Here is a 13,921-nt window from a genome sequence, read left to right on the forward strand (position 1 = left end):
ATCATTCAAACTCCAGGAAAGGATAGAATTGTCCAAATGAGGTATCATACATTGGACAGAGTTTATTTTATAGTCTGCATAATTAGGAATACAAGTCCAAATCAACCAAACAGTGTTCATCAGGCGTCCATTAGACACACTAGTACATGTGATGCTCAATCCCACCCGCTTTAACATGCTGAAATGTTTGCGTGGCTTACCTAACAGGTCCAAAGAAAAGTATACTATTGTTTATGTAAGAGAGATGGAACTATCATCCATGTCTGGGTGGATGTTTTATCCTAGCTCTTGTTAAGGGTTGGATCCCAAGAATAAGAAAGAAAAATAATTTCTGTTGCTTGCATCCTTATAGGTTGAACTTTTAGAGCATCTGCACTTACTGGCCATTATAATGGGCATCATGTAAAGTAGTTTACAGACACGGTCCAGACCCTCAAGGAATTTTTACTCAAAAATGTTTGCCTGGATGACGGTCAACTTCTATTTTCCAAACAGGCGTTGAAAGGAGACGTATCTATGACATTGTAAATGTGCTGGAATCGCTGCATCTGGTCAGCCGGGTGGCCAAGAATCAATATGGCTGGCATGGCCGGCACAGCCTGCCAAAAACCCTGAGGAGCCTCCAGAGACTGGGAGAGGAGCAGAAATATGAAGAGCAGATGGCACATCTCCAGCAGAAGGAGCTAGATCTGATGGATTATAAACTTGGAGAACGTAAAAAAGACAGCTATCCAGATTCTCAAGATCCACAGTTACTGGATTTCTCGGAACCCGACTATCCCTCTTGTGAGTGCACAGTAACCACACAAGTAATGGCAGAGAGGGAGGGATGGTCTCTTCCGTAGAAATTCACCGCTAAGGTGGGAAGTGCAGATTGACAGCCCTGGAGGGAGATGCCCTCCTATTGGATCTACTGAAGAAAGGGAGACAGATGGCTCCCCGACTGGGCTTCCCCCTCAGCCTCACCTCAAGCCTGTCTAGTGGCAGTTCACTTGGTATTTGGTATGTTTGGACCATAGATCGCGGACAGTGCTCTCGTTTCAGACTGATGGCCCCAGGCTGACATCTATTTGTAAGCCTTTAAGGAAATTTTACTCTGAAAAAAGTTATCTTTTCAGAGAATTCAATGGTTTTTTTTTTAAAGATCTTATTTATTTATTTGACAGAGAGAGACACAGCGAGAGAGGGAACACAAGCAGGGGGAGTGGGAGAGGGAGAAGGAGGCTTCCCGCTGAGCAGGGAGCCCGACGCTGGGCTCCATCCCAGGATCCTGGGATCATGACCTGAGCCGAAGGCAGATGCCCAATGACTGAGCCACCCAGGCCCCCTGGGGAATTCAATTTTTTAAATTACATTAGAGTAGATTACTTAGAAAAGAACCCCGTTCGGAGAACATGTTGATAAGAAAGATAGATAACCCCTCCCGTCATTTGATGCAGCATTTTTTAAATATATATCTACATTGTTCTTCCCCACTCAGCTCCTGTGTATCCTCTTTCTGTTTTAACTGTTGATCTCCATCATTCTCACCCTAATCCCCATTGCTAAGACGATAAAGTACAAGTATCACTCACATTTCACTTGCAAATATAATAGGAATAGAAATGTGGGCCTGGTTTTCATTAGATTTACTGCCTCATGCCTTTTAGCGCCCCCCCATGAGCCAGTTCTTATCCTAATAACCAGAGGAGACAGCCATCTGTCGGGGATGGTTCGCCTGCCGTCCATAGCAGCACACATCTGATCAGTGTCTCCTATTCATGTCTGGCTTATTTCTTCACTTCCTTCTGAAACGCGATGGAAGGGGCAAGCGCCTACTACGTTTCACATATTCGAGATATTGTGGGCACAGAGAAATAAAAACAAGAGTTCTTGCCCTTTGGGAAGAGTTGATGTTCTGAAAACAATCCCTGAAGTCTACCCTCTCCTTTTTTTTCTTCTACATTGATCTTTTCAAAAAGTTGCTTCAGGAAAACTACCTCATGGATTGTATCCTATGAAGTAGGAGTATAAAGCATTACGAGTGGTTTCAAAGATGCCTATTGGAGAGGAGTTGTACAAACCATAAGAAAGTCCGTCTCCTTTCTTGGGGCACCTGGCTGGCTCAGTCGGTAGAGCTTGCAGCTCTTAATCTCAGGGTCATGAGTTGGAGCCCCACAATGGATGTAGAGATTACTTAAAAAAAAGAAAGAAAAGGAAATCCATCTCATTTCTTTATGAGCCATCTCTTGGTGATGTGTGTCTAGTAGGCTCTGCCTATAACCAGAGTGATCTTTGCATCTGCTGTTAAGAGTTCGTAGTTCTGGCAAACCCCAAGTACCGTCTTTCATGTAGTAAATCACATGTTGTGATGCTTTCATCTCATTCCCTTTGTAGCATCTGCAAACAGTAGAAAAGACAAGTCTCTGAGAATTATGAGCCAGAAGTTTGTCATGCTGTTCCTCGTCTCCAAAACCAAGATTGTTACTCTTGATGTGGCTGCCAAAATACTGATAGAAGAAAGCCAGGATACCCCGGACCATAGTAAATTTAAAAGTAAGTATCTTCACCGGAACCCACTTATCAGTACAAAAAGGATGGGATTTCGTGTGTTGATGTTTTCTGCCTCTGAGATTGAAAAAAAAAAAATTGTTTTTTTCTTAAGAAGTGCAGTCTTTCCTGCACTCATAAAGGTTCTTGGTGCCATGAGAGGTAAGTTAGTAAATACTAGAATTCCCATGAAAGTTCTGTCAGATGCCTTTTCCTCAGCAGTTAGAGGGGATGGTGGAAGAGGAATGCCATCCCACAAATGTAGGTCAGGGAAGCTGTAAGATACTTTGCATTTCTCTTTAGTAGCGCTGCATCCAAGACGGAATGTCTGAGTTTTCTTTCCCCTTCTTTCCTCACCCCCTGCCTACTGTCCTGATGGGTGGAGATGAAAGGTGTCTGCAGGTAAGAACCAGAGGAATGGCCAGGGCAGGGCAGGGTAGGGGTGGTGGGACAGGGCTGCTGGGCAGGGAGAGAGGTTCCGAGTTGCACACCCAGGGCCTCTTCTTTTTCTGTCAAGCCTGGGTGAAGCCAAATACCCTTAGCTGCCAGTAGCCCTTTCAAGCCCTGGGAAGCCACGAGCCCAACTTTCTCTGCTTTTTCTGTTTCCACTGGAATTATAGCCACCCTGTGGGAGAAGTGACTAGATGAAATTCAGCTCTATCAGGATTGGGAAGAAGATTGCATCTGGGGTGAATGTTTGATGTTTCTGGACCATAATCACAGCTCCTTTGCTTGATCATAGCCCCAAGGTCAAGTGGGTTTCCTACCTATAAATCGATTTCTTGAATAGAAATTACTTTGAGGGTATTGCCCTGCCTGTTGAATGCCTTACCACCCCTTCCGAATTTCTCCTCTAGTACCTGCATTTTCAAATGTCTCTTCCCAAACCTTGTAAGACTCAGGGAATGCCCGTCCCAGCCCTCCACCACTAGGCGGCCAAACACCAGGATTCGGATGAGGAACTGCCTGTCTTGTTGTCAGCACAGCTGAACCTCATAACCTTGAGCCCCAAACCCTCTTGTGTGCCCAGGAGCGCAGCCTCACAGGAACCTCTGGGGGATCCCTGTCATTTTCACAGGCCAGCTGCCTGCTCGAGCTGGTATCATCACCTCCTGCTGAGAGAAACCCAGAGCAAGTTTTTGATGTGCCACATAGCAGAATTACATTCACTAAGCCTTTAATTACAGCCCCTGTCCCTCCCTTGGTGTTTTTGCCATCTCAGCACTCCCCGCTTGTCACCAGGTGCCTCTTACAAGGGGTGTGAAGTTGTGGAAGAGGAAAGACACACTGACCTTCCCTTAGAAAGTGTCTTCAGACACATCAGATACATAAATCCCAGGTGATTGCATGACAGAGCCGTCGGCCTCTGCTGCACCCCATGGCTTTCTGCTGGAGGTTTATGTGGTGGCCGAGAAAAGTGACCTGTCACGTCAACTAAAATGTAATGGTGTCACAGACGGCGTGACCATAATTGTGTTTTATATCTTTAAGCAAAGGTACGACGCCTCTATGACATAGCCAATGTTCTGACCAGCTTGGCTCTAATAAAGAAAGTGCATGTAACAGAAGAGAGAGGCCGTAAACCAGCCTTCAAATGGATCGGGCCTGTGGACTTCAGTTCCAGTGGTAAGGTCGCATGGTTTTGCTAGGCATCTATTTTATCTATTGGGAACAGGATCCCCAATTCCTGTTCCAACTCATGTATATTCTACACAGTGAGATTGATCTTCATTTCCCATAACCCATGTCACATTCAAAATTAGACTACTGGTAACCCTCGGAACAATGAGCGTTAGTCTGTAAGTGGTGTGTGCGGCAGCTCACCGCAGGAAGGGAAATCCTGAGAACTTATAACGTGGGAGTTTCTGTAACTATTAAATTATAGCTCATTAGCTTTTTTCATTTTATTCCAAAGTTCCTGGAAGTTTGGGCTTGAGGATTAAAAATAACCATTCTTATGAACTCTGGTGGTTTCTGCATTAGCAGAATAAAGCATTGTTTTTCTTTGAAATTCCAGGTAATGTAAAAATTATATCAATTACTATCACAAAACTAATATGTGGTAAAGAGGGCTTCTACATATGGTATGGGTGTAATGAACACCTTTTTGGTAATTTATTTAACAGGTTACAAATGTCATAGTTTTACTGAACTAGAGCAAAAAGGGTATTATATTCTTATTTGACAGGGAATATCTGAGCAATTGAGGACTGGATCCTACTGTACCAGCTACTTTACATATAGCTATGCTGCCTGGGAAAAAAAACCATTAAAGTTATTTTTAAATTACCCTTCCAATTTTGGTATTAGTGGCATAAATTTCTGCCACTTAACCCAGGCTTATAAAAGATATAGCTCTCTACCTCACTTAGAACACATTATTCACTTAGGATCTAGATGAAGCCACTTAAAATCAAGTAAAACTAATTCAACCCAGCACGTACTTACTGCACGTGGACCGTGCACAGTTACTATACTAAATGCCATGAGACGTTTAAAGACGTGTATGACACCGTCCCCGCCTGCATGAATTCTGCACCTTTGCCATTTTCCACTCCTCCGCCTTTGGCTTCCAGCCTTTTCACCTGTGAAGCCCTCTTCTTTTTTGACATGCAAATATTCTACTCAACTTCCAAGATCTGGCTCAAATGTCAACTCCTCCATGCAGTTGTCCCTGGTCACCCAGAGCAAAGACTGTCTCTTCGGAGCTACTGCAATTTACTATTGTCCTGTTGTACTTGGTGAGGTTGATCCGTCATGCCATCATTGCCCCAGCTCTATGCATTTGAAGCCAGACTCGGTATTTTTTTTTTTTTTAATTTTTAACAACTGTATGAAGATATAATTCACATAAGATATAATTCACATAATTCATCAATTTGAATTTAGGACAGTCAGAGTGCAACCATCACCGCAACTACTTGAAAACAAAGTCACCGTCCCCAAAAGGAGCCTTATACACATTAGCACTTACTTCCCACTTCTCCCCAACCTCTCCTTTCTAGCACCAGGAAAACAAATTAATATATTTCCATCTCTATAGATTTACCTATTTTAGAGATTCCCTGTAAATGAAATCATACAATATATGGTCATTTGTGACCGACTTCTTTCACTGAGCACAATGTTGTTAAGGTCCTTCAACCTTAGAGTGTGTATCAGTACCTCCTTGCTTTCCATTGTGAAATAACACGCCATCGTGGCTCAGTCATTAAGCGTCTGCCTTCGCCTCAGGTCATGATCCCAGGGTCCTGGGATCGAGCCCCGCATCCGGCTCCCTGCTCCGCGGGAAGCCTGCTTCTCCCTCTCCCATTCCCCCTGCTTTTGTTCCCTCTCTCGCTGTGTCTCTCTCTGTCAAATAAATAAATAAAATCTTTAAAAAAAAAAAAAAAAAGAAATACCACGCCGTCGTATGGATACGCCATCTTTTAGTTCTTCATTCGGCAGTTGATGGACATTTGGGTTTTTTCTACTTTTTGGCTATTATGAATAATGCTGCTTTGAACATTGAGGTAGAAGCTTTGATATGGACATCTGTTTGCATTTGTCATGGGCATATCTAGGGGTGGAATCGATGGTTCATATGGTAGCACTATGTTTAACATTTAAGGAATGGTCTAGCTGTTTTCTGAAGAGGTGGATTCCTAGTGACTTAAAAGTAGACTCGGTCTTTATTCATCCATGATTACCCGATAGTACCCACATCCAGTGCCTTTACTCACTTTTGCTGGTTAGTGAGCTTCTATTAAAGGTATACTTAGCATACATTTGAAAATTAGAGAACAATTAAGCAGGATACACGGTGGTCCTGACTCTTTGGGAACTCCGAGAGGATATGGGTTACGTTCTGACGGACAAGACTTAGGTTTTGGAGGGAAGGAGACTTGCTTTTTAGTTCAAGGAACAGATACCCAAAAACAAATCTGGTGTGCGTTTAGAGAACAATCACCCTGATTGAAGTGGAGGGCATGCGATAGGGAGTAATGAGACATAAAATGTGATCGGTTGGGACCACATTTTGAAAGCCTTCAAAATAAACCCAGAAATCTGACCTAAATGTTATAGGCAGAAGTGATATGGGAGCTTTAGATAGATTGAAAGAGAAGAGAGACTCAAAGGGGGTAGTGTCATTGAAGTGTGAACTCACTTTCTCTACCCGATAGAAACCTCATCTTTCTGTATATCTAGTTTCATTACTGACAATATTACTGTCATCCTCAACCCAGCCATCAAATCTGGAACTTCAAGTTACCTTTGATTTCCTTAATTCACTCTCCTTCACTCCTCCAGTAGCAATTCCTCACAGGTAAATTTAATAAATGTGTCTTTTCCTCTTCTTCCCACCATCATGGCCTTTTCATCCTTTCACAGCTTTTTTGTGATCTTATGACATAGAATAAATGGCACATCGTTAAAATTACAACTTGGTAAGTTTTGCATTGTGTGCACCTGTGAAGTAATCACCACAGTCGAGATAATGAACCCATCACCCTCCAGAGTCTCCTGTCCCTTTGTAATTCCTCCCTCCTTGTCCCCCCACCCATCCCCAGGGCAACCACTGATTTGCTTTCTGTCCCTGTAGATTTGTACATATTTTCTAAAAAATTTTATAAGGGAATTATATACAGTTGATGCTCATTATTCAAAGTGCATATTTGCAAATTTACATACTAAAATTATTTGATAATTCCAGAATCAATACTCACAGAATTTTCTTAGTCATTCGCAGACATGCAAAATGGCAAAAAAATTTGGTTGACGGCGCACCCGTGTTCCCAGCTGAGGTTGAACAAGGCAACACCCTGCCCTCTTATTTCTCATACTTGTTTCTACATGACTCTCATACTCTAAACAATTGTCCTTTTTGTGGTCTTTTTAGGGCCATGTTTTCACATTTTTGTGCTTTGTGTTGAGGATTTTGCTGTTAAAATGGTTCCCAAGCGTCGTACTGAAGTGCTAATGATTCCGAGTGCAAGAAGGCTGTGGTGTGCATTACAGAGGAAATAATGTATGTTAGAGGAGCTCCATTCAGGCATGCGTTATAGTGCTGTTGGCTAAGAGTTCAATGCTAATGGATCAACTATATATATTAAATAAGGCATCTTTAAACAGAAACACATATAAAACAGGGTTATGTGTTGATCATTTGACAAAAATGTGACCAGAGACTGCAGGAACCTAACCCTATATTCCTCTAAGAGCAATGGTCCAGTATGTACTAATTCAGTGTTCATGGTAACTTCATAGAACATAATTGCCATGAATAACAAGAACTGACTGGTAGTGTGTATACTCTTTTTATCAAACTTCCTTTGCTTGGCATATTTTCAGATTAATAATATTGTAGCATGTATCAATAGTTTATTCCTTTATATTGCTGAGTATCCCATTGTATGGATATATCATTCTTTATTCATTTACTTGTCGGTGGACAAGTGGATTATTTCCAGTTTTGGGGTGTTAGAAATAAAGCTAAATGAATATTCACGTACATGCCTTTATATGGTAGAATTCACCAGTGAAGCCATGTGGGCACCTTCAAATGATATTATACCACTTATATTGTATAAGAACCTTACAATAGCATACTTTTATTTCTTCCTGCCTGGCCTGTGTGCTGTTGTTGCCAAACATTTTACTGCTCTGTATGTTAAAAACTCCACAATGCATTGTTATCGTTTTTGCTTTAAACAGTCTATTGTCTTTTAAAGACATTAAATAAGGGGAAAAAATTGATATCTACCCATGTAGGCACCATTTCTGGTGCTTGTCATTCCGTTTTGTGGATGTAGGTTTCTTTCCATCTGGTATCATTTTTCTTGGCTAAATGGCCTTTCTTTAACATTTCTTATAGTGCAGATCTGCCAGTGATGAATTCTTCCAGCTCTTCTATGTCTAAAAGCATCTTTATTTTGCCTTTTTTCCAGCTTTATTGAGGTATACTTGACATATATCATTTATAAGTTTAAGGTGTACAGCATAATGATTTGACATATATTGTGAATTGATTACTGCAATAAGTTCAGTTAGCACCTATTATCTCATATTAATACAATGAAGAGAAGAAAATTTTTTTCCTTGTGATGAGAACTCTTAGGATTTACTCTCTTTACAACTCTCATGTATAACATACAGCAGCTTTAGCTACAGCCATCGTGCTGGCCATTACATCCCCAGTACTTATCATGTAACTGGAAATGTGCACCCTTCTCCTTTGTTTTCAAAAGATATTTTCACTGGGTAAAGGATTCTAGGTTGAAGGTTTTTTCTTTCAGTATTTTAAAGAAGTCGCTCCACTGTCTTCTAACTTTGATTGTTTCTGGTTAGAAATCTATCATCATCTTGTTCTTCCATATGTAATATGTCTTTTTCTCTGGTTGCTTTTAAGATTTTCCTTCTGACTGGTTTTAAACAATTTGATATGTGTGCTTTGATGTACTTTTCTTCATGTCTCATACTTGGGTTTGTTGGGCTTCTTGGATCTATGGGTTGAAATTGTTTATCAACTTTGGCAAATTTTCAGCCCTTATTTTTTTGAATATTTTTTTCTGTCCCCTCCTCTGTTCTTTGGAGACTCCAGGTGTGCTAATATTTGGCTGCTTGAAATTGTCCCACAGTTCACTGATGTTTAGTTTCTTTCATTCTCTTTTCTGTGTTTCATTTTGGATGGGTTCTATTGCTATGTCTTCAAGTTCACTTTTTTTTTCCTGCAGTGTCTAATCTGCCATTAATCTGTATTTTCTTCTCCAGCATTACAATTTTTGTCCCCAGAAGTTTGACTTGACTTGAGTTTTAATATTTTCATTGTCTCTACTTAATATGCTTAGTCTTTCCTCTGGTTTCCTGAATTCACGGAGTACAATTATAATACCTGTTTAAATGTGCCTGTCCACTAATTCTATCATCTGTGTCACTTTTGAATCCATCTCAGTTGATTTATGTCCTCACTGTGGGTTATATTTCCCTGCTTCTTTGTATACCTGATAATTTTTAATTGTATGCCAGACACTGAGATTTACATATTGTTGGGTGCTAGATATTTCAGTATTTCTAAAAATGTTTTTCAGCTTTGTTCTGCGATGCAGTGAAGTTACTTGGAGACAGTGAACCTTCCAGGTCTTGTTTTTAAGCTTTGGTAGACAGGATCATCAGCAGTTAGTCTTTAATGCATTATCCCCACTACTGAGGCAATAATACCCTTTATAATATTCTAACCAATAATCCATGAATTAGGAGATTTTTCCATCCTGGCTATTGGCAATAGGCACTATTCCCAGCCCTGGATGAGCTGCAGACACTATTCCTTTTGCTCCTTTTAAGTGGTTCCTTTCCTGACCGTGGGTAGTCTCCTCACATGCATGAGTACTCCACTAGATACTTAAGGGGTGGGGGTGGGGGTGGGGGGGAACCTTCTGCAGATCTCCAGCGTTCTTTTTGTATGGCTCTCCTCTCTGGAGTTTTGCCCTGCAAACTCTAGCGGCCCTGGCTTGCTTTGGCTTCCAGCTCCACCCTCAACTTGGGGAGACTTCCAGTCCCTGTCCAGGTTCCCTTCCCTATACTCTAACCTGGAAATATTCTCTGGGCAGTAAGTGAGAGCAATCATAGGTCTCACCTCATTTGATTCCTGTCTCTAAGGATCACTGCCCTTTGTCTCCTGCTGTCCAGTATCTTGAAAGCCATTGTTTTATAATGTTTTGTCTGATAACTGTGTTTAAGGAAGGAGGGTAAATTTGTTCCCTGTTACTGTCTTGACCCATTTTCTTTTTGATTTTCTAAAAAGACCATTTGGGGGGGTTTTGTTATGAGAAAAAGAAAACTGTAAAGGTGATTTTTAAAAAATTTTTGTGTGTTTTAGAAAATGTAAGTCTAGCTGAGCCTTTCCATTTATTAAATTAGTCTTATAATTAAAACGTGCATGCTTTGAACTTAGAAAAATCACACAGATGAACAGGGTAGGAATGACTGAGCAACAGGGACTATTTCTCTGTAGAAATACAGGCCTGGTTCTATCTAAAAAATTCTGTCCTGATTTCACACAGGCTCCTTTAAGCATAAAATGGGCCTCCAAGGTGCTCCTATTCTCACTGTTCTGCAACATTTCAACCATGAGGTTTTTGCTGACCTTATTCCCTTGGTCACTTGGTAACTGAGCCTCCTACTGCATAAGAAAGACATAATAAAGCATAATAGATTCTTATACTCATTGCCGTAGAGCTGTGGCCTAAGAGGCCAATCTCCGTTAATGTTAAAATCTCTAAATGTGCGTGTTGGGCTGAGCATGGTTGTGTTTTCCTTTGATATCTCTGCACAAAGAAAGCATCTGAAATGTCAGGTCCGTTCTAATTTGGGTTGGAGAACATCTTGCTCTACTTTTGTTGCAGTTTAGATAATTTTAGAATATATATGGATTCAGTTTCACTTTACAGTCTTTTACTAACTCTTAAAAAAAATTAGTACATCAGAAGAAATTGGGGTTTGAGACAAGGCTCCTAAAATTCCTTTGATTGTCTTAGTTTTTAATTTATAGGGTAGCTCCATTACAATTACAGGCTCTCCAAGCTCTATCTTTAAAAGGCTAAAATTATCCTGAATTATAGCTATGTAACAACACTACCAATTCTCTCATTTATTTAGATGAAGAACTAGTGGATGTTTCTGCATCTGTCTTACCAGAATTGAAAAGAGAAACATATGGCCAGATTCAAGTCTGTGCAAAACAGAGGCTGGCTCGACATGGTTCTTTCAGCACAGTTCAGACTTCTGAGAGGATCCAGAGGAAAGTGAACTCAGAACCCAGCAGCCCTTATAAAGAAGAACAAGGTATCTGCCTTTCCATATTCTGGGGAATCCGTCAGCCGTCCTATAACAGTCACCCTACTCAGGCATTTTAAAATAAGGTGACTCTAGGCCCTGCCTGTTTTTTCCATTGACCTGAAGTGAAATGATGGTTGGGGGTAAAAGAGTTGCAAGCTTCCCAGGGAACGAACATGGCCCCATGCCTGAAATTCATCCTAGTCCACCAGTGAAGATCACCCGGTTTGCCAAGGTTGGTCTGTTTGATGCATGTCAGACATTCATCAGATTTACAAAGCAACACTTGTTTTGTTTTCTAATTATTGATGAGACCTGAATTCCCCATTAAGAGCTAGCTTCTGGAAATTTCTCTCTTTGAATCAAAACCAGAATGGATTTGAAATAATCTTATAATCCCTGAGCAGTGAATAATGAATCCATCTGTATATAATTGGTGTGTATAAGTCCCCTGCCATATTTTGTTAGAGTTTTATTTTCCTTTATAGGATCAAGTGGCTACTCCTTCGAAATTGGAAGTCTGGCAGCTGTTTACCAACAGAAGATAGAAGACAGTTCACAGTAAGTAGTCTTCAAAAACTGAGTGTATTCTTTTTTTTTTTTTTTAAGATTTTATTTATTTGAGAGACAGTGAGAGAGAGAGACAGAGAGAGCACGAGCAAGGGGAGGGACAGAGGGAGAAGGAGAAGCAGGCTTCCCGCTGAGCAGGGAGCCCGATGTGGGGCTCGATCCCAGGACCCTGAGATCATGACCTGAGCCGAAGGCAGGCGCTTAATGACTGAGCCACCCAGGCGCCCCGAGTGTATTCTTTTCTATTTTCTGGTGTTAACTTTGACTCCATTGAAATGCCACCCATCAAAAGGTAAATTTTAGCAGTCATGCTCCTAAATTAGCCATTTGTTTATTAAGAACTTTCTAAGTGTCCCCTTTGTGCCCATCATTGTGCTGGATGTACCATCAGGGACACAAAAGTATGAAAAATGTATCCCCTAAGCTAATGAAAGCTTATAGGAGAAAAAGTAAAAACAAATACATTGAAAAAAGACATTTCAGTACTAACACGGCCCTGAGAACTGATGATTGTAGTTCCTGGAATCACTTATCATCACTGTAGCTAATTTTGTTTATGAGCCACCAGGTCCCGTTCTGAAAGTTTTATGTGTATTAACTCATCTCATCACAACAACAGTCACTTGGGTTTGGTACTCTTATCTTCATTTTACAGAAAGGAAACAGAAACCCGAAGAGGTTAAATAACTTGCCCAAGGTCACAGGACTAAGAAGTGACAGAGCCAAGATTCAAACCCAGGCCATCAGACTTAAATTTTGGGTCTGATTTTGAAGGAAATCAAATATTATGGGAAGAAGCAGAGGAAATGCTAATGTGGAAACAAGAGAGGTTTTTTGTTTGTTTGGTTGGTTGGTTGGTTTTTTTTTTTTTTTAGATTTTATTTATTTATTTGACAGACGGAGACACAGCAAGAGAAGGAACACAAGTTGGGGAGTGGGAGAGGGAGAAGCAGGCTTCCCGCCGAGCAGGGAGCCCGATGTGGGGCTCGATCCCAGGATTCTGGGATCATGACCTGAGCCGAAGGCAGACGCTTAATGACTGAGCCACCCAGGCGCCCCACAAGAGAGCTTTTATTTTTTTTTAATTTTTTTATTGTTATGTTAATCCCCATACATTACATCATTAGTTTTAGATGTAGTGTTCCATGATTCATTGTTTGTGCATAACACCCAGTGCTCCATGCAGAACGTGCCCTCTTTAATACCCATCACCAGGCTAACCCATCCTCCCACCCCCCTCCCCTCTAGAACCGTCAGTTTGTTTTTCAGAGTCCATCGTCTCTCATGGTTCGTCTACACAAGAGAGCTTTTTAATGACAGATTTGGGAAGAAACAGATTGTGAGGCAGGGTGAAGGGAGTACGGGGACCATACACTGATTAGTTTAGCCATAACGATTTGTACAAATAGGATAGCAAATGGAAACCTCATTCATAAAAAGAATTTGGGGTGTTAGAGGTGAATAGGTCAAATTGGGGGAAAAAAAAGAACCCTTTGGAAGCCAGGTAGAAGAAGAGTTTGGGTTTATGAGACAGACAATAAAGACCTACAGCAGACTCACTGGAGAAGAACACTCTTGGGGCTTGAAGCAGGTGGGATGGCGCATCTGCAGCCGTTCTGGTGTGTCGTGGTGCAGGTCTGAGTCATGTCAGCTGCAGATGGAAAGGAGTGGAAATCAGTGTAAGATAGAAAGAGACCTCACAAAGGACACCTAGGTCTCAGATGATGGTGCTACTATTGGTGGAGATGGGGAGGTTGAAGGTGGATGACTGGAGATAGGACGGTGGGGGATATACTCAGTGTGGGCATTTTGAGCTTCACAGAGCTGAGTAGTAGTGATTTCTCATTCAGAGGGACTGTGGTTGGAGAGATTTACTCATCTCTGCAGCCCAAGGCCTTCCATTTGATTCCCAGCAGCACGTGGACAAAGAGACGGGGCAAAATAGATCTTACTGATTCCATCAAAAAGGTTCAAAGAAATCCCTGTCCTCTGTTTACTAGTTCTTAAAGGA

General features: G+C 41.3%; 1 protein-coding gene across 1 annotated transcript in view; it reads left to right on the forward strand.

The window, feature by feature from the left end:
- The window catches only part of E2F7 (E2F transcription factor 7), a 38,556-nt gene that overhangs the window by 15,673 nt on the left and 8,962 nt on the right, over positions 1–13,921 (forward strand). Inside the window, exons 5-9 of the mRNA XM_032393768.1 lie at positions 496–786; positions 2,377–2,535; positions 4,021–4,155; positions 11,164–11,349; positions 11,829–11,901. Coding sequence (XP_032249659.1) covers positions 496–786; positions 2,377–2,535; positions 4,021–4,155; positions 11,164–11,349; positions 11,829–11,901 — 844 coding nt within the window. The remainder of the gene's footprint in view (positions 1–495; positions 787–2,376; positions 2,536–4,020; positions 4,156–11,163; positions 11,350–11,828; positions 11,902–13,921) is intronic.

This window comes from Phoca vitulina, unplaced genomic scaffold (genome assembly GCF_004348235.1).
Source record: "Phoca vitulina isolate PV1807 unplaced genomic scaffold, GSC_HSeal_1.0 scaffold76, whole genome shotgun sequence".
Classification (NCBI taxonomy): domain Eukaryota; kingdom Metazoa; phylum Chordata; class Mammalia; order Carnivora; family Phocidae; genus Phoca; species Phoca vitulina.